Source organism: Rhopilema esculentum, chromosome 14, assembly GCF_057945365.1.
Source record: "Rhopilema esculentum isolate cy_ngs chromosome 14, ASM5794536v1, whole genome shotgun sequence".
Lineage (NCBI taxonomy): Eukaryota > Metazoa > Cnidaria > Scyphozoa > Rhizostomeae > Rhizostomatidae > Rhopilema > Rhopilema esculentum.
The window spans coordinates 4,443,320-4,471,198 of record NC_142828.1 but is presented as its reverse complement, the minus strand read 5'-3'; the positions used below and the strand labels follow the sequence as shown (position 1 = coordinate 4,471,198).

General features: G+C 37.7%; 2 protein-coding genes and 1 pseudogene across 9 annotated transcripts in view; 2 read left to right on the top strand and 1 right to left on the bottom strand.

Moving 5' to 3' along the window:
• LOC135696381 (uncharacterized) overlaps positions 1 to 27,879 on the top strand; it is a 94,610-nt gene that overhangs the window by 24,118 nt on the left and 42,613 nt on the right. For 7 of the 8 annotated variants that reach the window (XM_089112522.1, XM_089112519.1, XM_089112518.1 and 4 more), the window contains one exon: positions 587 to 929. The exons of the other annotated variant lie outside the window; for it this stretch is intronic. In XM_089112522.1, the coding sequence (XP_088968648.1) occupies positions 587 to 742 (156 nt within the window). In that variant the 3' untranslated portion in view covers positions 743 to 929. Of the gene's footprint in view, positions 1 to 586; positions 930 to 27,879 lie in introns of those variants that run through there. 8 annotated transcript variants of the gene reach the window in all.
• On the bottom strand, positions 9,580 to 13,080 carry LOC148958527 (uncharacterized; annotated as a pseudogene).
• On the top strand, positions 12,993 to 26,271 carry LOC148958526 (zinc finger MYM-type protein 1-like). The gene is made up of 2 exons (XM_089112525.1): positions 12,993 to 15,760; positions 15,854 to 26,271. The coding sequence occupies exon 2, from the start codon at positions 18,228 to 18,230 to the stop codon at positions 19,191 to 19,193; it is 966 nt and encodes a 321-aa protein (XP_088968651.1). The 5' UTR covers positions 12,993 to 15,760; positions 15,854 to 18,227; the 3' UTR covers positions 19,194 to 26,271.

Here is a 27,879-nt window from a genome sequence, read left to right as displayed (position 1 = left end):
TTAAAACAGGTTTTAGAGAGTATCTTTCGAACCTTTCACAGGACCCAAACACGACCCCTTGGTAGAGCAGCAATATGCAAATTGTTCTTTTTTTAATAGTTCTTTTTTTTATAAATAGTTCTTTTTTGCTGAAAGGTATCTCGTGTAAATTAATATTGATTGATTGCTGCCCAATTGTATCCAATCAATCTTGGTCAGAATCGAACTCCAATTTGCTGCTTCAAAAACCAACGCTCTTAATATATAAAATTCACTATGAATATAAAATAGATTTTATGCTTTTGTGATTTTATTTTTTTACTTAAATGCAGCAGCTGTAAAAGAGAGGTCTTGAAGTTGATCTATTGGTAGAATGTTGAATATTCCTTCGCTAAGGCAGTAATCGATTTTTTATCTTTACTTCTATTTTCATATTTTCTGTTTGATGATTGAAATATCAATTACATTTGCTAGCTGCACATGCCTTTTTGAAACCGACGAATGATTTTTTTTGTTTTTATAACATGGCCAAAAGATTCCTTTTTCTGATCGCATGATATTTGCGTGATAATGTTCTCATATGTGTTACTCGTCTTTTCTCTGTCAGTGCTCGAAGTTCCACATAAATGCAAAGATTGGCAGGATCAACTGGAGGGAATCGCCAGAAAAAGTTTGCAAGAGGATGCGACTGTGCGATGATAAATCTTCCGTGGTTGGTCTTTTTGCTACCATTGGAGGGCAAATGATGAAGGTGTTTGGTTAAAGTTTGGTGAAGATTTAGGCCTTTGACTGTAACGACTTTCAAACGTTTAAGGTTTTTTAAAACTTTTTTGCATTTGTATTCCCGTTTCTACTTCTTGAATCAATATTGTATATTTGTTCATGTTGATTCCGAGTTTAGTGGCATAATTACTGCCATTTTCTTGTTATATCTTTTTATGCTTCAATAATATTTTTCTTTTTTATTGAATGCTGTTCTTATCCATTGCTTGTCTAAACAGCTAAGGCCACCGCAAGCTATTGTGCTCAAGAGGGGGGGGGGGGTGTCAAAGTCTTAAATTCCGCCAAAGTTAGTAAACTACCTTTTATCTGCCGACGACCCACTAGATGGCTAAAAGCTTTCCGTTTCTTAAATCGATTTTTGTGAGGTGGGGGGGGGGGGGGGGGTAATACACTTCTACCTGTGCATGCGCGTAATCTGTAGATTTCATCTTTGTGTAAACGCATGACAGCTTTATTGCGCTGCGCTGGATAACCTCACAGTGCACTCTTTTTATTTCCCGTTTCTATAAGCACGTGAAGATTTATTTTTATGTCAACTTAAGACGTTGCTTCCTCGGTCTTCCAGAATAAAAACAACAAGTAAAACATGTGATTCCGCTAAAGCATTTACTGCAAAACCCAGATTGTGCAAAAAAACTATAATGGCGACATATTTCGGATTATTGGCAAAGCCCGATCGTCATTCTATCTAACAGTTTTGGATTCTATCTACATGAAAAACCGCTATTGTGTAGACAGAAGGAGTTCGTGTTGATCTTACTGGAGTCCCATTGGTAACATTTTCAATAGACAAGTGGGACTGATTGGTCAACCTCAACAGTCATGTGCTCGCGTTTCTGATTGGCTGTATATATATATATATATTCCTAGCGTAGAGTTTTCGATCTATGTTCTGACGTTCTATACTCTGAAGAGTGTCAGATAAGAAGCTTTAGTATACTGAAATGTTTGCTCTTTTTAAAGCCATTTTTAAGTTTTGTAACACCAAAAGATTGTTTTCATACATTTTATTAATTTAGAATCAGCAATTATGCTAGGCGATGTTTAGAAGACACTTGCATTGAAAGTCTTTACTAGTGACGAGTAATCATACATCAAAATGGACAATGTGACCTATGAAACCCTGACTTAGAGCTTTTCGTATAGGACATAGAAGTACTGACAACTTTTCACAGAATTTTTTTCACTATGACGACACCGGTGATAAAGACTGGTGCCAAGTCAAAAGAAAGCAAGTCGGAAAAAATTTATTTAGAAAACATGCTGGTCTTAATGAAAGAAGAATTTGAGAATTGGGTGCTTGAAAGAGATTGCCAAGCTTGAATAATTCATCTAGCAAGGCTGGCAAAAAAGGAAGAGGGGCTTTTTTCATTTTCATGTAATACATATCTGCAAGAAAACAAACTGAAACTCATCTTCCTCAAAACTCTTCTCTAAGTTGCTGCAGCGCTCCTTTCATCAAAAGCTAACACACACTTTCCTTCTGATAAGAACAATTTTGTAAGAACACGAGCCTCAAAATTGGCCAAATGTTAAGAACAAATTATGAACAAGCTGGGGCTGAGCTACTGTAAAATGCCATTTTGAACAACAATTTATCTCAAAACAAGGATTTTTAGCCACGGTGAAAGTTCAAATTTGTCGGCAAATTAAGGCTGTCTCACTCACTTTGTTGGCAAATGAGGCCTGAAGCGAAAAGCTAGCATCCACCATGCTTATAACCTATTAATTTAAGAACAAATTAAGAGCAATCCAGCCTCAGATTTTCGAAAAAGTTAAGAACACACAGCCTGATTTTAAATTTACTGGTTCTTATAAAAAGGGAGAGTGTATATCACGGCACAATAGATGCCTTATTATTTAGCCACGGAACAGCCATGCTGTTTATTTACTTAGGCTTTTTTACATTGCATTTAGTCAACTTTCATTCTGTATCTGCCTCTGTTGCAAGGGTACCTGTAGTTGTATCTGTAGTTAACGTGTCAATGTTTAAAAAATATTTCAAGTTCAAGTCTGTGTCCAGACGTGGATGCAGAAAAAATCTGACAGGTGCTGAAAATGGGGGTACGGAGATGGAACCCCCAGGAACATTTTTGTGGCCGCGCCCTTGAGATTAGCAGGGACCGCTCCTTTTAAAAATGGTGACGCCCTGTACTTACAGTTTTTAACATTTATAAACGTGCGTGCTCTATCGACACCAAGATATTCTTTCCATGTCTCCAAAGCTGTGCACAGCATTATTTTCGTGCAATGTGCTTCGTTGAACTTTGATTTTATATGAATGATGTACAACACAATTAGTTTTCAGCGTTAAACATCTATGCTACCCTGGTCACCAGACTCACTATATATAAAATAAAATTTATATACATTGAGTCTGGTACCCAGGGTAACATCTATGCTTACTATGGTTCACTGGAAGCTCTGAACGTCCAGCAAGTTTACTATTACTCTTTAAACTCAAGTAAAAAGGCTCCCATTACGAAAACCAAAATAAAATGGTATCACAGTTGGTCTATCATCTGCCGAGTGCAGTGTTCTGTTTAAATTTAAGATAAATAATTTTCAAAGACTTTCTCAATGAATAATCTTAAGTTTAGGCCAGGCATGACCTTACCTTTTTGCGTTGGCGGATCTAGACAAAAATTTGAGTTGGTTCCAATATGGGCGTGGTCCCATATTTTTCTGGCAACGCCCTTGACTTTTTCCAAAATCGGGCGACGCCCATTTTCGCTTTTCGATAAGATTCACAATTGCAAAATTTGATTTTAACAAGATATATTATTTCATCATGATTCCAAGGCAAGTAAAAATATAAATCGGTAAACAAAACCAGGAATTGTCATTATGAATTCTAAAAGAATGGTTTCGATTTCTTGCCAAACAGAGGACCTTAATAAATTCCTCTAGCTGGTTACAGCAGGACATAAGCTTGCTGGGTGTTGCAAGATTTGAGTGAAATTCCTGCTATAAATATTGCCAAATAATAGACAAAACAAATTTAGATATATTCACAAAGTTTGTCAAAAATGGATAACGATGGATGAAGCCTCTTATCATATATAGCAAACAAACCCAATTATTAACAAGTGCAAATTATGACATCATCTTATCCCATTCTCTAAAGTCTTTCATTTTATCTTAATAAAGTTCTCTCATTCTATAGATAAATATATTCTGTATAGGGCTTCAAGAGTTCTATAAACTTTCCACGTCAAAGAGAAAATATCTTCGACATTCCTGAGTTCCTGCCAAGAATTCTCTGCTGCTAATTGCAACGAATTCTCTCGTGAACGCCACTTTACAACTATCTGAAATGGACTTTTCGCTTGATCCATGAGCAAGGCGTGTTTGTAAAGCTTTGTCGAAGATTCATAGCACTTTTCCATACGATTATCAAATTTCATTGATCTTCAGGTGCTGGTCCCTTCCTGGTTGAGGGCTTAAAACAAGCTCTCGTCATCGTGCAGTCAAAGCCTCTACTCACAGCTTCAAGTCGCCATTATGACAACAGGAAGCATGTATGGTCAGCGGTGTAAAAAAGTTCCAATGAGTTCGGGAGATGGGTTCCAAGAGGGTTATTTTGTTTGTACCAAAAACAATATAAGACAATTGATTGCCATGGCTACGACAGGGTTCCTTTCTTAAAAAATACAATATGGTACAAAGGGTTGCCTTGGCTACGACAGGGTTCCTTCCTTTAGAGGAATATAATATGTTACAAAAGATAACCATGGCTACGACAGGGTTCCGTTCTTTCACAATACCATATTTAGAGAGCAGCAAAGATTTTGGTACAAGAGGCCATTTGACGTTGGGACTGGTTGCGGTTAATTCGAAAGTAAAGGGAAAACTGGTGTTATGTGTCTTTGGAAAATTTGACAGAGTTCCAGAACCCTTGGAACCCGGTCTGAATCCGCCACTGCCTTTTTGAATGTAACCAGAACTTTTTTATGAGGAAAGCCATGCTTTGCAGTTGACTGTCATCAAGGCTATCGTTTCTCTTAAAAACTTGGTTATCATATCAACATGATTTTATGTTAAGGCTTACCTGGCAGCACGTTAACCATCTACCTACTCCTTATCTCTTTCGTGGTTATGCGGAGTTCTGAATGGTTGGGCTGTTTTCGATTCCAATTTAGTCACCGCCATAATCATTTCGAATAGTCTCATTCTTTTGGCTATACCATTGCTAGACTTACTCTATGAGCCTCTGTTTCGCTACTGCCTCACTTGACGGATGCTACAACAGATAAATAAAATGACGGACGCTACAACGATTGGATAAATAAAAGGACGCTACAACATCGTCGCAATACGCTAATATTTATGTTGTGTAGAATTGTTTTTTGCACTTGTAATTGTTTTTTTTCAATGTAAGTATGCCACATACAAACTGCCTTGTATGTAATAATGATGTTTGTAAGTGCTATGTTTTCCAAAATGAAATGACAACTGGTTTGTAAAAAAATTAAGCTAATCGATACTGAGTTTTGCAAGAATAATGGAAAAGTTGACAAGAAATCGTAGCATAGAAGAAGTGCTCGAAAGAGAGCAGTTTTCTCTTTTTCCATGAAAAATTTTCAAGCAACCTGGAGGACTCTGATTTCTCTTTTACAAAGTCCAGAAAATTGGGTGGAAACTGGCTTCAAGATGCATGATTGAAGAGTAGATTCGCGAATCATTTTGAAATTTGATGCAGCTCAAAGTTCCCACTTTCTAATGATTTTTTCAACTGATTACGCAATTCACTTTATCTTCTGTTTCAAAGCTGGCATTCCAAGAATTATTATGGTAGTGTAAGAGGAAAATATATTTTTTTAACATACATCAGCCTCGAATTTTTAACATCACATTCTATTAAAATATTGAAATAATGACAATAAAATGAGCAAATAATTTAGGTACGTACCAAAAATGAAAAAGATTGTTGAAACCACGAGATTTCAAATACGTACTCGTTGTCAAGTTAATCGAAAAGAAACGAGCCGAGCAAACAGACGACAAGACTCGACAACTTGGTAGTTTATGTTTTCAGTTATATCTGCGACCAGTTAGCTGAAGTTTTTCGTATAACTGTCCCGTTTGCGAAACTAAATTCTGAATCTGAGTTTGCAGACACAGACAAAAGTTTTGAGTAAATACTTCGTGGCACGACGTAATTTCTCGTGCGAATAATTGCTCGCACAAACAATCGTTTCATTTGTAGATAAAGGAAGAAAGTTCTATATGGGCTCTCTGCACCGATCAAATTCATTTTGCCTAGATTTTAGAGATCACCTTCCTTAATACAAAGAAAATAATTACATCAATGTAATGAAAAATAATAAATTAACTAATCTTTCCTACATATATTTTCAATGCAAAATTAGCTTGCTGGCTCGAAATAGTACTACTTAAACTCAAATAATGCTAGAAAAACGTAATAATTTTCACAAGAATATAATTTTATACATCCGGTTTAAATTTAAGTGTTTTGTTATTTTTGGACAGCAAGATGACACCGAGCCTTGAAGCATTTAAAATTGGCTTTAATAAATTCAATCAACAAATATTATCATGTACAGTATTAAACTCTACATTTTATTATAATTTATAACAAAGAGTGTAGGCCACAATGTCAGCATCCAGCTGAGGCTGGATAACGCGTTTATTATCAAGTACAAGTTCTTCCAATATAATGAGCGAATAAATTAAGTACCAAGATGAAATAGGCCGTTGAAAACACCACGTTTGGAGCATGTACTCGTTATCAAGAGAATAAACTTTTTTACTAGGCGTACGGACGACGGTATGAGATGAGCGCCCCACCCTCCTTTTTTCAATATTGACATATATATCATTTTCTTTAACTCAAACTTTGAATTGGGGAGGGGAGGAAGCACACAAACTTTGAATCAGGGGTATGTGTGGGACAATTTATGCCTGCTACTTGCTGTGTTTCTCTCCACAGCTGTGTTTAGGATCGTAGAATATGGAAAATGAATTTAAAGCATCAGTTTCTTTCGTTGCCAGTGATAGAGGATGAGCTGTGAAGCAGCATGCTTGTTCCTGAAGGTAACTGTGTGATCAGGCCTCTGCCCAGGAACTATATAAAAAGGCTTCTCTAGCTCGCCATAACTGAATATTGTCTCAATTACAAAATCGCCTGACTTGTCTGCATCAACTCGAAGGCAGCACTCCACCAGTTCCTGATAAGCAGCAACTTCCGTTGATTTTCTTTGGAAAGTGCTTAAAAACATTCTTATTTCGTCAGGTTCCATAATCTACGTAAGATATTAATAAAATTATCCTTTCAAAGCTGTAGCTGATCGACGTTGCTAAAACGAGGAACAAGCGGAACAACCCAGTAACAACCCAGTAATAAGCGAAACAACCCAGTAACAACCCAGGAACAAGCGGAACAACCCAGTAACAACCCAGTAACAAGCGGAACAACCCTGTAACAACCCAGTAACAAGCGGAACAACCCAGTAACAACCCAGGAACAAGCGAAACAACCCAGTAACAACCCAGGAACAAGCGGAACAACCCAGTAACAACCCAGTAATAAGCGAAACAACCCAGTAACAACCCAGGAACAAGCGGAACAACCCAGTAACAACCCAGTAACAAGCGGAACAACCCTGTAACAACCCAGTAACAAGCGGAACAACCCAAGAACAAGCGGAAATGTGAATTAATTGTTTAGTAAATAACACATGAGGGCGTTTATAAAGCCTGGTTTTCATATATCGTAACCCGTCGGCGATGATCCCCGATGCACAGCATTCCTGATGGTCGGGGACGATCCCCGATGGTCGGGGACGATCCCCGATGGTCAGGGAACGATCCCCGATGGTCGGGGACGATCCCCGATGCTATAAACAATATTGAAGCGCCAAAACAATAATTTTGATGAAAGTTTGGGAATATGGCTACTGATAAAGGCCAAAAGTCAACTTTTGATACTATCATGGATCTATGATCAACACATTGATAATTTCGAGATATATTTGCAAATGAAAATTCATTACAACAAAGTAAGAAACTTTCCCCGCGCACCCGTCAGAAAAATATTGCTCCAGAAGAAGCCATTGTTACAATGAAGATAAAAGAGGAGAGGCAAATGCCAGTATGAATTTTCTTGGGAAAATTTCTGTTTAGTGGATTATGTAATGATCATGACATAGCTGAAGATTCACCCTGATTCGCCGTAAAAAAATGATGAAACTCAAACTTAAGACTAGGAATCAAACTAGGAATTAGAGTCCCCTTAATGTTCCCAGTACTATCGAAAGCATTCCAGTTTTTCCACGAAACAGTTACCCTCCCTTCAGTTCAAATGAACGCACTTTTGACAGAACATTCCTGATCCATTGTTCTCTTTACTATTGTTCGTCGGGAAGCGTCGGAAAAGTCAAATTATTTTGACTTTTGCGATGATCGGGGATGATCGCCGAGGGTTCCCGATGACCCGGTTTTCATATGTCATAAACCATCGCAGACTGTGATAGACCATCGAGAAGCTGCGTCGGGGATCATCGCCGACGAATTACGATATATGAAAACCAGCCTCAATCCAACTCTCTGAAGTTCGTGTGGGCTAGAACTATCAAGAGGCCGTCAATCATGTCTTCGTCTGTTTCGGAAACTTTGTGATTTTGCCAACGGATAGAGAGAATCTATGGACCCCGGATCGGGACGAAAAATAAATAGTAAAGCATGCCTAAAGGGGTATATGTCAAAATATTTTTTTATTTCAGTTCTGATGTCGTTATATTTTGTTACAATTTATGAAAAAATATAAAGGCTTGTTAGATTTTTGTCGGAAAGTTTCTCACCTCTCTTGTGAATTTTCCTATCGACGCCACTGTCTCTTAGCTATTAATATATTTTCTGTTTGCTGTTTAATATAATTGGAGCATAACTGATATCTTAACACCATAATGCAGAAAAATTAAATTTCTTGAAGTCTATGAAAATGGAAAACATTTAATTCGTTAACTAAATTCGATCACAACAGACACACTGTTGCAAATAGATGTGCATGCCATAGTGTAAATCTGTACATGTAGCCCTGTTGCCAGAGGCGGAATGGCAGCAAATCTCTCGGGTTGCTATATTCAGGAAAGGGGCCCGTACTATCCGAGCTACAAACCTAAAAGTTATGTTACTAGCCATACCTCAAAATAATTTATTAGATTTAATTATTATCAGCAGAAACGACTCATTCTGCTAGAAACTTGAATTGAACGAATTAAATCTCAGTTCAGGTTTAAAGCAATTTTGGGCGCATGGACTTAGCGGCGATGTGGGTGCAATATAGCCATAGTGTAGCAATGCAACAGTCAATCAGTACTATGAGTTTGTCGTATGACGCAACACTTGAGATCAGTTAGTTTTGCAGTCCTACCTACATTCTAAAGAATCGTAACTGATTTAACAATACTTCAACAAAACAAAATGAAAAGTTCTTGCTCTAGATAAAATCCATTAAACGATGTTCTTTGAAGTCTCTTTGAAGCGCCGGCGAAGAGCACGAGTACTGATTTATTATGTGTTTATAGTCTAACGGGAAGTTTTCTCTTCACTTGAAAGAATCATCAGTGATTCAAGGTGTGGCTGACCAATGGTTGCTCTAAGTCTACTCTTTATAAGCTTTAATTTACTGAACATTCGTTCACATGAAACTTGCGAGCAGCTCAGCGTCATAACAACTTTAAAAACAATGTAGAGAGCAGGATACGACGAGGCATGCATGTTATACACATGCAAAGTCTTGGATGCACAGATGCAGACTTTACAAGGCTCATTTCTTTTAAGGCATGAGGCAACTGTGTCTGTGCTAACAAGAGCTGTGGTGCCAGGTGGAACTTCTGCAATGAATTCTTCCTCTTTTAACTGTTCCGAGATCTCTATGTATTCCTCAAAACTTTCCTCTTTGGGGATGCTTGTTGCCATTTTGATCATTGCCGTTAAGCTTATTTCTTTGTAAACTTAAGAGAAAGACTGCGAATCTTCCCCCAGCTGCTCCAAGCTTACTTCAGACATCTTTGCAATCTTGCTTAACAGCGCCGCGTCGCTTCTCAGTTGCTCTTGCACTTCCGAGAATCGCCATGGTTCAAGGAAAGCCAAATCTTTGTAAAAATCTGCGTTTTTTGAAAATCGGCGATCAATCTCTGCAACGGCTAGGTCCAGCGTGGTCTTGTAAACGCAGTCATAACATCTAACCCTTGAGTTTGAAGGTACTTTGAAACTGGAGTAGTGAACGTAAATATTCTCATGAAGACAAACGCCGTTAGTATTGTCTCGAACTTGATCCAGTTCTGATAAAGTGCTGAAGCCTCGTAAGTAACTTTAGAATCAAACTCCTTGGAAATCCAGAGTTAAATCTGACTAACTTACAAAGAAGAAAAGGGTTCATGGACGGGGACAAAGGGTGTGGTCACCAAAAGGTCTTTTTGTGGAATGTGTATCAAAATGGCATAATTATATAAGAATATTCGAATCAATGATTTAACCATTTCTTAAAACTTTAACCATGAATTTGTAGGTACTTGCAATACATATTTTGTCTTACAGATAAAAGAACACACTTTGCAATATCTCTTTTTTGTGAAATACTTAAACCTGTTTATTGTTTCAAGTGTTGTTTTATGAATCTCTGATCTATTTTGGTGTTTATCAATTCTAATACTTGCAGAAGACCTTTTTTCAAAAGACTTTTTATAAACTTATTCAATTTAGATGCATTCTGACCAATTTTCTTCTAAACGGGGCACAAAGTAGACACACAGTGCCATCTAGTTGCTCTGAGTATGCAATTCAAGGGTTGTTCCCTCTGAACAGCAATATTAAAAATTATGCAAAAGCATATCTATTTTTATTTCCACTTTATACACGTGGTGATTTATGCACTTTGTGTATGATTATGGAAAAGCTAAAAATATATTAAAAGTCTTATTTTGTGTTATAATTTGGCTCCTTACACAAAAGTAGTTAATGAGCTAAGATTATACAAATTTTCTTACTTTTTCAATGAATTCTTTTATGAGAAAATGCAAGTTTTGTATCTGGCTTCCAGACATTTTATGCATGATTTGGTTATGCATGCATTATGCATGACTGGAAGATTTGGTTTTGATAAAGTATTTGGCTCATCAGTTTTGTTTTCTCCACTGATTCTAAAGACATTTAATGGAAACATTTTTAGAAAAGGAAATTCAGTTGCTTCCTTACGTCTTTGATTCCTTTTTGAAAACATGTTAAAGGTTGTTGGAAACAACTTTTTTTGCCAGGAAAGAGGAACAATATGGCTTGCATTGAATGATGGATTAAGGTCACAATCACCTACCTTAGACCATAGGCTCAATATTTTGATTGCTAATTATAACATACCTTTAACCCCAGTTTCTGGATAAAAGCAAACCATGAGCACTAAACAATTCTATGGTAAACATAGATTGGCTCCCCTTCCTAACCTGGCAATTTTTGATTAACCATGTTCAACACAATCAATGCATAGTTTTTTAAAGAGCCTGTAAGTAGATCACCAGCTTCATTATAAAACTTAACGAGAAAAGAAAGTTTGCAAGAGAGCAGAAGATCTCTCATAAGCAAGAAAGATGGGAGTGGAAGGGATAAAATAGAGTTTGCTATCTTGTCTAGAGAACAGTTATGACTACACAATTTTCTGGCAGGAATAGCTTTTGAGATGATGAGTAAATGTAGGCTCGTGCATATGCAGTTGAGGACTGCAGGCTATTGATTGAACATTTCCTGTTAATTGAATAAATCTTGAATGTTGTTTGAGCTTTGACAAAGAAAATTATAGAAATCTGAAAATATTATGTCCATTCAAATATTTTTTCAAAGTTAAAAACAAAAAAATGGCTTTTGAGGTATAGCTCCTAATCTTATGTCATTTTGTACTTTCTTACAATATTTGAATACATGCAAGGACAAGATAAACAAAAGATGGGGAGCAAGGGGGCATACCAACACTTTTTGCTGTAAACGAGCTTTTCTACAAAATGTCTTCTACAAAAAATTACACCATGCTCAACTTAACCATCTTCCAACTTGTGTCAAAAGCCGCTCCCGCCCAATTTTTCAGATCAATTCAGTGATGCGGGTTTGGAAATGGAATTTACATTCAACGTTGCTTTTGTTGTTGTTGCTGTTGACACTTAAACTTCCCGCCACAAGTATTCCGATGGCAAATAGTAAAATTGTCACTCTAAATTTACCAGTATTAAATTATAGATGTTGCAACTTTAAAAATTAAGACCATACCTTCCTGCAAAAGTAATTTTTCTCCTGCTAGATCCAACCTTTTCCAGGGGATTAAATATTGAGCTGCTTGCCCTTTAGGCCAAGTTGGCCTGGCCAACAACAGTAAAAAACAAAGGTTGATTTTTGCTTTTCAGTGGCCTTGATAATTTTTTAAATTCTTTTAAGAACCTTTTTATAATTCGAGCCAATAATTTACTTGATTGATTTCAAAATATCCATACTGTATCCGGAACCTGGTTTATCAGACCCGCTACTCGATATCCTTTTGCCAAGCATTTGTTTACCTGAGACTGAGATGTAAAATTGCTGTGCAGGAGGGTATTGTCTTGGCTGAAATCTGAGTGGTAAGTCAGTGGAAGTCAGTCTTAAAATCCATCCATCGCCTGGACCCCAAAATATTTCTCCTACTGAACCCTGTAAAAATTATTTGCCTTATTGATCATACATCGCCTCTACTGACTTACGAGAACAATAGCATCTTAGCATGGTGCAGAAAAGTTTTGTTAAAAGATGACCGCGCAGATTCCTAATTTATTCAACTGACTTATCAATGACATTGCCAGTTTTCGCCCTAACATCTTTGTTCTAATGATTTATGCATCGAGCTGTGCACTTCTATAGGAGAATTTATTCATGGATCATCTCGTCGGTCATTTTATAGAAAAAATTTGATCCTACAGCTGACAGATCTGATCATTTTGAACAGGAGCTATAGAGAATATTAAAATGGATCAATAACGCAAGTGAGACATGAGAAAAATGTGTTTGAGAGTTCATGTAGACCATTTCTGCTCAATTGCTACAGTTTGAAAATTTTTTGACTGACTTCCGCAAGTCGGGTAAGTCAGTCTGGATCCGCCCCTGCTTGGAAGATCCTATTTTCTGTAGCGTCCGCAGCAGCACGATGAATCTAACTGGTTTTGGGGTGTAATATGTGCCAAAAATATTTCTTAATGCTGCATCTTTGGACCACCATCGAGTTTCGCCAGTCTTTTACAGCTTGTTACGCATGCCTTTGGCACATTCTCTCCAGACATCCATTCGTTTATGTAAGTAACTCGTTTTATCTTCTGTGACTGTGACTTGTATTCTCTCGAACATAGATATTTTTGAAGTTAACAAAGTTTTTTTCTCGAATTTATCTACGGAGGGCCCAGTGATTATGAAGTTGAGAGGGCCCGGGTTGCGATCGCAACCTAGCATCCCTGCCAGTCCGCCACTGCCTGTTGCAATCACATTTTTCAGGCTAATCGGAGCCGGGGGACTGGGGGGGGGGTTTCTGAAGCCCCACCAATAATTGTCTTACTGTAGTATGTTCCCTTTATAACGGTGTACTGAATGAGAAGGAAAACAATGGGCAAACTCTTACAACTTATAATTTGTATTAAAGAAGAGGTTATTTTTCCGCCTCAGTAAAAATGATTCTAGGCAAACCATCAGTTTCCTGGTTCCTGGATTTTCCGAATTTTATCCCACGATGGAGCATGATTTTTCTTGTAGGCACATCAATGTCATTTTTCTCCCCAGACGATTGAATGGCGCAATATCGTGAAATTTTGATGGCAAGGTGACAAATACGCAACCAATGTTTGCCGTTTCCACCATCATCATAAAATAATTAATTTATCTAAATACACTTAGTTGAAGAGCCACAATACACTCTAAATACAATCATATCTACTAAGTACACAAAATATAACGACATCAGAACTGAAATAAATAAATATTTTGACATATTCAGATATTCTTATTTTTATTTAGCTTTAAATTCTTTCCTATAAAATATAGCAATTGGATAAACATAGAAAATTTCCGACAACACCAGAGGCTTTCCGACAAAATAGGAGTCTAGCTCGAGGGGCAAATCACTCCAAGAAAATCTCGTACACCTTTTATGAAAATCCTATTGTTTTATCTGAAAATCCATAGAAATCCTTTTGTTTCAGTAAAATCTTGTACGCTATTTTCAAGAGTGAATTGCCCCTCGGTCTAGCTCTACAGGGATTTGTTGCCCCCCTCTGATTCCCTCTATCTTGGCCACTGCCACCAGAGCAGTTTACCCAGCATAGCTATTTTAGCAACCAAAATAGCCACCAGAGCAGCCACCATTTTCAAAAATTCCTGGGGGAGCATTCCCCATACCCCTTTAAGCCTAGCGCACACTAGCGATTTTTGTCGCCAGCGACGGCGATTTTTGTCGCTAGCGACTAAATGTTGCTCCCCGCACACATGCGATCTTTTCCGCCTTGGCCAATGATTTTTGATCGCCACCTCATAATGAGCCTCGATAAAAAAGGCCAAAAATTAAGAATCAAATCTTTTATAACCCATGCATGTGCCTGGACATTCTAAAAAATTACGGGATGGGAAAATTTAGACAGAAACAATAAAAAATAACGCCAGCTTTGATTATTTAACCAGGCCACAAAAATTAGGCCCAAAATTGTATATTTAGTTTGGCCTAAATTAAGCTACTTATTTCATTTTTTCTCTTTTGTACTGTAGAGAACTCAACACATGGATTTTATGCACAAATTAGTTGTTATCTGTTTTACTGTTAGTTGCTAGTAGACCATAAAGCCTACATCGAACGAAATTTTTTCGCTTTAAGGCAGCCCATACTGCTAAAAGGATATATTAGTAGAAGTGAAAATTTGTTAGTGCAATGAGAGAGAAATCTTGTTCGTGTTTATTCAGATAAGTTTAAAATAATTGAGAGCGGTAGTACCCGCCCGTAGCACCAAAGCATCAGCACGGCTGCAGCTTTTGCCGTCCTACCGTCGTATTGTCGAGAGGATATGGCGTACAGACAGGGTTTCTCGCGCCAAAAATCGACTAACAAATCCTATTAATGCGTTGTCCAAGAGAACGAACATGTTTTTGTGACCTCCATCTTGACAACTTTCTTAAAAATCAACAACACTTTCCACGTGCCATGAAAACACTTTATGATTGGCTGATCAACAAGAATTTGTTTTTCTGCCCCGCACACTTGCGATTTTCAGTTTTTAGTTGCTGGCGACAAAATTCTGTGATGTTTTCCCCCGCAGACTAGCGATTTTAGTCGCCAGCGACAAAAATCGCCGTCGCTGGCGACAAAAATCGCCGTCGCTGGCGACAAAAATCGCTAGTGTGCGCTAGGCTTTAGGCATGCTTTACTATTTATTTTTTGTCCCGATCCCGGTGTCCATAGATTCTCGCTGTCCATTGGCAAAATCACAAAGCCTCCGAAACAGACGAAGACATGATTGACGGTCTCTTGATAGTTCTAGCCCACACGAACTTCAGAGAGCTGGATTATAAACGCCCCCACGTGTTATTCACTAAACAATTAATTCACATTTCCGCTTGTTACTGAGTTGTTCTGCTTGTTCCTGGGTTGTTCCGCTTGTTACTGGGTTGTTACCGGGTTGTTCCGCTTGTTACTGGGTTGTTACCGGGTTGTTCTTGGGTTGTTCCGCTTGTTCCTGGGTTGTTCCGCTTGTTCCTGGGTTGTTCCGCTTGTTACTGGGTTGTTACTGGGTTGTTCTGTTTGTTCCTGGGTTGTTCCGCTTGTTACTGGGTTGTTACCGGGTTGTTCCGCTTGTTCCTGGGTTGTTCCGCTTGTTACTGGGTTGTTACTGGGTTGTTCCGCTTGTTCCTCGTTTTAGCAACGTCGGTACCGATACGGAATGTTCCGTACTTCGTCGAACAAATAAAAAGATTAAGTTAAACTACTGAGGTTGTTCCGCTTGTTCCTGGGTTGTTCCGCTTGTTCCTGGGTTGTTCCGCTTGTTACTGGGTTGTTAGATTAAGATTAAGTTAAACTACTGAGGCCCTATAAGGGATGTTTGAAATATGAAAAAATTGAGCTCTTTGGAATGAAAATATAAATAATTAGGTTTTTAAGTCTTGACATATGACATAACTTTGGTTCCCAGTATGAAATATGAAACAACAAAATAACTGAATACCTCTTTAGATGTTGTGTGAGAATTATCTACTTGATAACAGCATTGACTATTTATACATTCCAAAAAGTTACATTACAAGTTACTGTAATACCCTAGCTACACGCTACTTTACATACAGTACAAAGAAAAAACAATGTTAAAAGGGGAGTAGCTCTGGAATCAGTGGCGTAACGCAGTTTAGGCGACCTTAGTTCGAGAACTAAGGGCCTCCGACCAAAAAGGGCCCCAAAGAGGCCCCCATCAAATTTTTCGTATTGTGTGCTTTTTGACCATGTTGACAAGGTTTCCTAAAGCCATCCCAAAAGTTCTTACTAAACAGTGCTGCTAACATTCATTCTGTTTTGTTTTGTTTATTCGCTATAAGTCGTCTCAATACTTTAATTCTGAAACATAATCACCGAAATGACATATTTTCGGAAGCTGTATAATAACTTTCTAATAACATAGTCATAACAGAAATACTTGACGTCATCTTAACGGCTCCTTTTAAAACATTAATGTATCTGCTCTTATGTCTGTTTAGAATTTAGATCACCAAGTGAACGTTGCTGTAGGTATATTGAATCTTTATTCTCAAAAAGGTATCATTTCATAATAACACAATTCGATTCAATTCGAACAGAAGTCATTCAGTTAGTATGTCTGCAAATGGAAAGCGCCGATATGTGTCCGGAGCAAAGAAACGAGCCGAGAAAAGGCGAAAAGAAGAAACTGCAACAGCAAACACCAAATCCATTGGTTCTTTTTTTCAAAAAAATTTGACCATGATACTGTGGACACTACAATGACATCTGTCCTTTCATCATCATTAGAACCTAAAACGAACGAGAGTGAGAAAACGCAAGAGATCAGTTGTAATGAGAGGCAAGAGTGTTTCCAAAGTAAAGAAGAGCCGATCACTTACTTAGATCAAGATGAAGAAACAGAAACGAGTAGCCATAATAAGCACGAGCCTGAAGTATTTGATTTGTCTAGAGAAAACCCAACTGATCGGGGCCATTTCAAGGAAGACATAAAGAACGCAGCGTTGAAAAGAACATTATTCAACATGGACCCTGTAGATCTTGTGGTCCTCTTGAATCAGTAGATATTAATGGAAGTGCTACAACCCTCTTCAGTGCAAGCTATTACAATAAAAGGCATCAAAACATGTCCTTGCCAAGGCATTGGCCATGTTATTCAATGGTACTAAGAATGCCGTACTGTGAAGTTTGCTGGTTGTTTGCTGATCGCTCAACGCCAAATTATGATATGTAAAAGGGATGGATAAATGGAGTTCAAGGATCGTTACATAATATGCTTGATAAAATAAAGAGGCATGAGAAGTCAAACATGCACTTACACGCGTCTGCTGCCTACATGAGATGGAAAGTTGGCAAAGATTTCTGTGAGGAGAATGAAAATGAGATTGGGAGACAAGTGTCATTTTGGGCCAAGGTTCTTCAAATTGTCAGTATTTCAATTATACTGACAATGGCAACTTTGACGTTGGCATTCAGAGGGCACAGAGAGCAGGTTCATGATAATGTGTGTGAAGGTGGGAACTTCTTGGCATTGGCCTCTCTTATGGCTGAATATGATGAATTTCTAGCAGAAGTTATATCTCTTCCAGGTAGAGCAATAAAATACCTTAGCGCTAAGATCCAAAATGAGCTGATTCACTTGCTTGCAAATACTGAATCCTCGACTTTGGTAGAAAATATTAATTCCGCACCATTCTGGAGTATAATCTTGGATTCCAACAGTGATATTACCAGAGTCGACCAATTAACCGTTGTTATTAGGTGGGCAAAGGTAACAGAAGATGAATGCACAATTGTAGAAAGCTTTATGGGTTTTGTGAAAATAAATAATGCCAATGCTGATGGAATAGCAAATACAGCTAAAGTATTTTTGGAAAATCTTGGCATAGATTTCTCGAAAATAAGAGGCCAGGGCTATGATGGTGCGAGTGTGATGAGTGGAATTCATCGTGGCGTACAAAAATTGATAAAAGATATGGTTAATTCTCCCGTTCCTTTTGTGCATTGTGGTTGCCATAATCTAAACCTGGTAGTAAACGATGCGGCGACATCACACGTTATGAGTGAAAAACTTTTTTGCTACCCTTCGAGATATCTTCAGTTTTTTGGCTCTTCCTTGAATAGATGGAGAGATCTTGGAATCGAAGCTGGGAAAGGATCACTGACACTAAAAAAGTTATGAACGACACGTTGGAGCTCTCGCATTGATACAATGCGAGCTGTGCGTGACAAGTATCCCCAGATAATGAGGCTTTTGACGCGACTCATCTTAACATCAAACAACAAGAATGAACGTGACAACGCAAAGAGTCTAAAGAAAAAAATTGACACACTGGAATTTATTATTTTCCTTGTATTCTGGGAGAGAATACTAAGATCAGTCAATGCAATATCAAAGGAGCTTCAGTCCCCTAGGACTGACTTGTCAGTTGCCTCTAGACACCTTAATATTGCACTCTCGGAGCTCCAATATCTTCAAGAATCATGGCAGTCAATAATGCTGACTGCCACAGCACTTGCAAAATCTTGGGATGGATCGCTAGAGTTTCAACAAAAGAGCGGTCGGAAGGCAAGATATGAATCAGATGAACTTGTTGTAGATGGAAGACTGATGGATCCTGAGCAAAATTTTAAGATAAACGTTTTCTACAAGACTGTTGATACAGCATTGATGCAACTGACAGAAAGGTTCAAAGGACAAGCAATGGTGACGTCATTATTCAGCTGTCTCTACCCCAACAACCTGGCAACACTGAGTCCTGACATGCTTGAAAATGCAGTAGGAGTAATTCGTGAGAAATATCCAAATGACTTTACAGATGAATTAGATTCTGAGATGAGATCATTTGCAACCGAATTCAGAAAGGAGATTGCAGTCAAGAAAACTGATCTAGAAGTTAATAACCTCATGCTCCAGAGCCGTATTAGTTCATCCTTTCCAGAAATGTACAAGCTATTAACACTTTTCGTCACTTTGCCAGTAACTGTTGCATCGACAGAAAGATCATTTTCAAAGTTGAAACTGATAAAGACATATCTAAGATCTACGATGTCACAGGAGAGACTGGACGACCTAGCAATTTTTTCAATTGATAACAAGGAAGCAAAGAAAATTGACAAAACAAAGCTTATAAAGGATTTGGCAACGTTAATGCACGTAGAAAAGTTCACGTTGTGAGCAAAATCTGACAGCATTGCAGTTGAGATTTGTTTCAAAGCCTATGGTTAGCTCTAAAACGTACAGACAGTTTTCCTTAGTTTTGAGAAGTAACTCAGGGCGTAGTTGATCTCCAGTTATGATAGAAGGAGAAAGAAAGCCTGGTAAATCTGCGTAGAGAGAAGACCCATTTATTGCTTGGAAGGAAGTGGCTAGAAATTTTAATGCAGAATTATGACGCCAAGTATAGCGGCCTTGGTCAAGGTACACTTTGCATCCAGCAAAAACATGTAGAAGTAATAATAATAATAATAATAATAATAATGGAAACATTTCATTTTCAATTCAACTTAAATTACAATTACAAATCTCACTATTACAAGGTAATTTGCAATTGGCTAGCCTGGTTTTACAAGTAAAAACTATAACATTCGTAAGATAAAAGGAAAAACTGAGAAAAAATAAAGCAACCAAAGTTAAAAAGGATGTAATTCCGGATTTGTCCATGGCTAATTTTTGCAACAAAATATGTAGTACGTAGTACGGATGGCAATGTTGGAAAGTCTAGAAATGAGATACCGTTTTTGTTGCTGATCGATGGAGAGAGAGTCACACATTTTGAAGAATGAATTGCATGAATTGCCGAAGATGCCAAGTGAGCTCATAAAAAGATTAACAAAGAATAATAATAATAATAATAATAATGATTATAATAATTATTCTGAATAAAACCTAACCCAGCAATAAATATTTTACATAATCTACAGTCGCATTCTACAGGGTGTGCTCTTAATTCTTTTTTAAATGTTGCCAATGATTGGGACTCTCTTATACTGTGAGGTAGTGTTTGCCACAGTTTTTGACCTAAATATCTCACAGTTTCTATACCATAAGAAGTTGTCCTGGCTTTTGGAGTGCAAAGATTATTTTTAGTTCGCAAATCATAATATACATTTCTTGTTTCAAAAATCTCACTCGTGAAACTAGGGTTCGGGTTATATTGGGTTTTGTATATTTCTATCATCAAGTACTGTAATTTGCGTTGGTGAATTGATACTGCATTATCCAAAGTCAGCAATGCTTCGTAGTCAGCATGACTGTCTTTATAAACAATTCTGAGTGTTCTTTCGTGGATTTTATTCACTTTAGCATTCAGACATATGTCATGGGACATTCAAATTAGGGGACAGTAACTAAGATGAGCTTTTATGAAGCTGTTCATTAGGAGACGCAGTTTATTAGAACCCATAAATGGCGATACTCTAACAAGGGCATGCAGTTTTTGGCTGGCTCTTTTGCATAAATTTGAGACGTGACTTCTAAAATTAAGATTTTTATCTATTATCGCCCCTAGCAGTTTTCCTTCATATCTTTCTTCAACAATGGCCTCGCCGATTTTGTTCTTAATGTCATCTTTGTTTAGTCTACCACAAATACTTTTGGCTTATATTATCTCAACGAAATAGACGAGAACACCAAATAACATCATAAACATGTTTTATCTACATTGCTTGTTCCACATTTACGTACTAGGAATTCTTCCTAAGACCACTAAAGCCGTTTAAAATGCAGGATTGATTTCCTGGTGATAATATTCAGAAAGATATTGTTCGTTCTTCAATTTTTTATCTGGAGCTAACATGTTCACCGAAACGTTATTCTTACCTTGAAAATGTTGTTTACGACCATATCTTTGATTTCAGTATGGCGCCAATAAGTAATGCTAAAAGTGATTACAAGTTACGCAAAAAGATCAAACTATAAGGCAGTATTATGAAAAGCCACGAATATGCAACAGTGAAGAGAATTTGGTTCACTCCAACTGTTTTTTAAACTTAATGAAAGTTTGAATCATAAAAATAAAGGCCACTGATCATCTTAAGCCTTACAAAACATTCTGGTAGTTGACTAGAGGTCGCTCTACTGGAAGCATAAAAAATGCACGGTCAGCGAAATTGCGACATTAGAATTTTCTCAAATCTGATGATACCATCAAAAAAGCTTGTAACGTGGACTTGACTTCCGGTTCTTCTGTCAGAAGGTTCCCAAGGCTTAATGATTTAAACCTTAAAAATTTCGGCTAGGCTGTTTGCTAGATGGTTATGCAAAATTCCCTGTCTATAAATATCTACTCTATAGAATCATGCAGTCAATTTGCAGCATTTACTATGATTTCTTCTTGAGAACATCGTAAGAGTTGAACTCACTCAGTTTTAACATTATTTTCACATTAACATTAGCTTCGCATTAACATTATTTTAGCATTATTTCTTTCTATTGAATGCACCTAAGACTGTAAGTGACTAGAAATAACAGTATGACTGTAGTATGAAAAATCCATTAAACAACTGAATTTACTGGTTGTTAGGGCATTTGGTGGTTAGAAGAGCCAAAGAAGATACCCTGAAATTCAAAGTTAAAAGATCATCCAAGTTCATTGTCGCTTCCAGGCATGTGTAGAAAACTGGTCCCTTCAGGTTGTACCCTCCACGAAAAAGACTTAAGACTATCAGTTTTAGTAAATGTATGTTTTTAGAGTTTCTTTAGTTGTTCCCAAAAATAAGTTGAGCAAAACAATGACAAATATTTCATCCAGTGTCCTTAGATTCCACTTAAAAGTGCCTAATTATTCCACAGTTCAAAGAGAATGAATTCTATGTTTTTACCCAAGTACGGAATTCATTTGATTTTTTATGCACCTATTCTTTATAAATTTTCAATATTTGTAGCTGCAAAGATTGGTTTTGAAGACTCGTTCAATTTTGTATGTGAGTCGGTCCAACTTTACGTGACACCTGAAGGCAGAATGGAACACTCAACAATTTGGAAATACTTTGCTTTGTTAATTTTGAAATATGAAATAATTGCAAGATATCATTATGAAATTTGAAATAATGCCATCCCCCCTTATAGGGCCTCACTATTTACGTTTGATAACAACTGGACGACATCCTATTATAGTAAGCATAGATAGCCGTTCTTTCTTGAATCATCTATGGCTTGGAAGCAAATAGCACTAAAGCTGAATATAGTTTAGAATCTGAAGATATTAATGTATGGAATAATAGAATTCTTAAGAGAATTTCCTTTCAAAATCGGTTGACGTCCCTTACAAAGTCCTTGACATGGAGCTACCTTCAAAATTCTGAACAATCCGTTGCAAAAGAAAACTTTTATTCGACAAAGTTATCATAGCCCAGTGCTACAAAACCAGACAACATATCCGTTTCTGAAAAGTAGAGCTCCCAGATTGGCGCAAAAAAACTTGGTAGGCAATTGTAAGCAACCAATAGACACTACGAAAGGGCAGGATTCGAAACAAAAGAGCTTTCATCGCAATGAATGAAAGTGAATTTCAAGGAAGTGAGCTTCACTGCCTCCACTGGCTACGAGGTTTGATGATATTTACATGTACTGACAGTGATGGCTTCACATCCACCAATCAGACACCACCATCGCCGATTTTAAGTTTGCACAATTTTTAGTCCGTTTACTTTTGCTTTTATGAAGCCCCGTATGCCGGGGCGATTAATTGTCGCGTTGCAGCGTCCCTTATTTGCTATATTCTTAATCAATTTTTCGCGGCAAGAATTCGGTCAAAGTCTTTCGAGCAGCCTGCTATTGTGACCTTCCCTTTATTTACACAATGGCTTTAAAGTTGGTATTGAGATTAAACGTTCCTTTAAAAGAACAAAATGATGTGTCCAGGTAAGATTTTCTTAGAAACTAAGAAGATTTGCTGGATCATTGTCGAAGTAGCAAGACACATACCTGGTTTTGATAGAAATCCAGAGCCAACATGCAGAAAATCTTTTGATCTTGTTTACCAAGTTTCCCTTTCTGCTTAAAATATATGGAAATCTGTTTGACAAATTAAGGTTGTTTAATAATGTTCAACAAAGAAAGAACCGATTTTGACCACGAAGGGCTGACAATTGAAAAGCTAAATAAGAAAAAACCAAATTCGAGGCCAGAAAGAAAACAGTAGACTGAGTTTAGCCTATACGAAAAACCAGATGAAAGCCAGAACTCTAAAATTGCGCGTTGTCTGGCAATTGCAGAACCTTCAGCAAAAAGGTGTCTGGCCTTGGCATGAGCTTACATCAAGAGCCAGAGCCTCACCAGGATTTAGGGTAACTGAATTATAAATACGGGTATTTCAACTTGAGAATGTTTTACCGAATAATCAAAAGCCTTCGTTATATACAATAGAAATTATGTGCAAACTCAAAACCATCAAAACCATTTCTCACGTACGTAACTCAGGTAACTTAAGTGAGGATTAGTTAAAACCTAATGCCTTTTAGTTAAAAATGAAATAACTATTAATGGTGACGGTAACGTGAGTTCAAGCAGAAACAGGATACTGCAAGGACATGTTCATCCAGGGCCGTCGCTAGCGGGGGGTGCGGGGGGTGCGGCACCCCCTCTAGAAAATTCTTGTCGGCAAATTTTCTAAAAGTAGAGTTTTGTCGGGTTTTGCTTTCAAAGTTCCCAAAGAAATAGCTTTAGCGAACAGTTGGAATAAAATGAGGATGTGAACTTAAAAGTATTGCCAAAAGCCCTCAGCAATTCAAAACAGGAAAAGATAGCGCTATGGGTATCACGGAGGGGCAAATTTTCCTAAAAAACTTCAAATGACTCCCTTTCGGCAGCCAAAGTCTAGAATCTAATGTCCAATATCCAGGGCGACCTAATTTCTACCTAAAGTTTGGGGTTTAGGGAAGGGTCAAAGGTTATTGAAAAACTCTGAACGTTGATCCTGGAGGTACTGGAAGCCACTGTAAGCAGGGAAAGGGGGCAAAGGGAGCCTTGAGGTCGAAGGGCCTTAAGTAGTAATAAACTCCATTTAAGAATGCAATCAATGAAAGTGAATTTCTTGAAAGTGAAAGTGAATATTTTGAAATGCATTTTAAGACAATCTTAAGGGCGTGGTCGCAAAAATTTCCTCGTCTTTCAGTTTTGTTTCAAGGCCTTCGAAACCTAAGTACCCACAGTCACAGTCACAGCCATTGAAGCGATGATTGACTAACGAGAACATCCTCTTTGCTAAACAAAATCAATTTCGTCAAAATGCCACACCCCAACATAGAAATATCTTAGGCCACGCCCTATTTTGTCGGCAGATTGGTGACTGGCACCCCCCCTATGTGAAAGTGCTTAGCGACGGCCCTGTGTTCATCTACAGAGGTCTGATCGTTTTGATCCAAAAACATTGGCAACTCCACACACAGTGGCGTTGAATAACAGACATCTTTTTCAAATGCACCTTATTAGCAAGAATGGTTTTCAAGGAAGCCTAATGATTGGTTACAAGCTAAATGAGCTAATAAAACGTTGAGATCCAGTTATCATGGGCTCCAACAAAGGTTGAAAAGTGGGGGGGGGGCCAAGGGAAAATTTAACACCCATAACAAAAGATTTTGAAAAAACTCTATTGTTTTGCAAAAAAGTGGGGGGGCCAAGGCCCCATCGCCTCCCCCCCTTTCCTTCGTCGGAGGCCCTGGTTATGCTAAAACCTAGTTCTAACGATTTTTTTAAAAGTTCAAACAAACAGCTATGCTACAAACCGGCACAAACAATGCAGTATACATCACTGTTTCCATTTGCCAGTAACTGAACAAACACTTCCTGCTTCACAAGGCCTCTAAATTCTCTACTATGAAGGACCTAAAGAATATAACAATTTGCTGTAATACGGGCAAATAAAATACGCCAACAGCATTGTAGTTGTTCTAGATAAATGCTAAAGCTGGGGGGGGGGGATGATTTGCACGATTTAATGATGAGGGTTCTCAATGGTTTCAGGAATCTAGTACTCAAAGCAGCAGAAGGTGCCTATTTATACGCTCATTGCCATAATAAGCTACAATCTCAGGCCTGGCCATAAGACTTTAAGTACAGGGGGCAGGAAACAGCACTTCTAGTAATGTCTAGTGAGGCAGTTGTAGGTAAATAAGAATAAGGGCAAAGGGAAAATTGATTTCGATGAGAGCAATTTGTGTTTTAAAATAATTCAGTAGAGCAATCTGTAGCTCCCGGCCAGCAATCGTGGAAAGCCTTTAAGGGAGCAAGAGTTATGGCTCGTCTTAAATGGCCAGGCCTGAATCTGTCTCCAAACCTAGACATTAAACTACTTGAAATTGAAAATCTTGATTAAAAACCCACTGTTCTCGTATCTACCCTCACTCTAAATGAGTAATCAGGAACATGAAATGGAAAAGTTTGGCCTTACAAAAATCTAAAACCTAGTTTTGTTGTGTTGCCTGGAGAAATTAAAAGCTATTTGTGTGATCTGGTTGAGGTTAGTATTACACTGGTTTTTCTTAGTTTTTATTTAGAATAGAAAAAACGCAAAGGTTGAACTCTAGTCATTTCACGGGATGCGCCCGCGAATGAGGCTGAGATTCAGATCGAGTTTAAATAAACTAGAACTTTATCGATTGTACAGGAGCCAACCTACACGTTTGTGGAAAAACCTCGTCGATATGACTGGAACCTTAAAGGTAACTTTGAATAAATTGTTTAATTATGCGGTTGTCATCTTTGAAAATATTCTTTTCCCGCTGGTATAGCAGATAACCTACAAATTTCCGCAAGATCCCGCCCGGTCAGTAAGCAGGGCTAGAAATAGCCCTTTTACAATTGATCAACATAAAAAGACAGTTCTTATGATAAAGTATTAGAAAGGAGAGCTATTTGTAAATGTAGTGAACAATGCAGACTTTCATTCTAAATATTAATCAGTGTGGAAAGGTTCTTTTTTGAAAATCAAATTCCTGCTATTTATGCTAGTCAGTGGCGTACCTAGGGCTGCAGAAGCGGGGAGGGGGTCTGGGGCGGAGCCCCCAGAATTTTTTTGGCCACGCCCTTCAGACACTCGCAAATGCGGGGAAACGCCCTTTTTGCAGAATTTACCCCCATTATTTGATTAATGTTAGCTACAGTAAATAGCAAAGTATTTTACAATTGTTATTGACACAAGCATACAGTATACTACGCCCCCCCAACGAGTTTTACATCATTTTTGGACAAATCTCGAGGATCATATTTTAGAAAAGTGGGGGGTCCGGACCCCCCTATTCCCCCCTTGGGTACGCCACTGATGCTAGTGAGGCCCTAAAACATTATTTCATATTTCAAAGTTACCAAAGCAAAGTATTTTGAAACTATCTAATGTTTTATTCCTGCTTTCAAAATAGAATTTTTGAGGAGGTGTCAGAACAAAAGAATATGTTCAGAAGTAGCCAAAGAATCCCATACTGGGGTTTGAATTTCAGGGTATCTTCTTTGACTCTGCTAACTGCCAAGAGCCCTAATAACCAGTAAATTAAGTTATTTGATCCTATAGTCATACTGTTGATTCAAGTCATTTACTGTCCTAGGTGTATGAGATAGCAAGAAATAATGTCAAAATAAAGTTAATGCGAAGCTAAAACTAAGTGAAATGAACTCTTACGATAAAAATCTTTATAAATATTAAAGATTGACTACATGTTTTTAAAGAGTAGATATTTAGGTATCTTTTTTAAGCGGTACTCATCGAGTTTGGAAAAACAGCTGGACTGGGCCAAATTCACTTCACGGTTACGTTCTCATGGTTTTTCATAATATTTCCTTATAGTTTGATCTAATATAGTTATTTCGTCTTGTGTCAAATTCATAATCACTCTTTGCACTGTTTATTGGCGCCATACTGAATTCAAAAATATTGTCAGAAAAAAATGTTCTGACCTTATGAGAGGTTGGTTATGTGCTTCTCTCAAATATACACAAATTCGACTTACGGCCTCGTTTAGAAAATTTCTCCAAACTTCATTTCACGACTTTTTCAAGCACAGATTTCGTTTTATCACCATAATTTTAGGCTGGATGCAATTTTTCGTATTGTTTGTGCTTGTATTTTAGATTTAATGGAGAAACGAGGCCGTATGTTGAATTGGTGTAGTGCTTCTTCTAATTTATTCAAGTGGAGGATGATGAAGTTTCGCGGGGAACATGTCTAGACTCAGATAAAAAAATTTTGAAGAATGAGGTCCTACAAGGGGGGTTGACATTATTTCATAATTCATAACGAAATCTTGTCATTATTTTATATTTCAAAATTAACAAATAAAATATTTCAAAATTATCAAAAGGCCTTGAAATAACAACAAATTCTTTGATACCAACTGAACTGAAGTATATGCTTGCTACTCGCTCAATCTATGAATAGCTTGGTGGAGTTTTGGAAACACATAAAATACACGCATGTAAGAAGCAACTTTTTCGGAATTCGTAGCAATGAAATAGTAGCAATCAGGGGCGGATCCAGGATTTTGGGTGACTATAGCTCAAATCTTTTGGGATCGGGACCACGCCCTCCTTGCTTGTGGGACACGCCCACTTTATGGGCAAATGATATAACCATGTGTGTTTATAGTTGTTTTGCATTCATAAATATTCCCTCGAAGATCCTTTTTCTATTTCCAGGGACGGCAGAGAAGGGGGTGTGGGGGCACAACCGCCCCTAGTGCCCTTTGACAGAAGGGTCAAGGGTTGTTTTTAATAAAGTTCCCTTGAAACTGGCCAATTGTAATAATCAGAGAGATTCATATAAAATTCTGAACTTCTCAAAACATGTAAAATAATTCCTTATGCCGAAAGTTAGCCAATGTTGAAGATACCTACAGAAGATCGAAATAAAATTGCAGTTACGTATGAATTT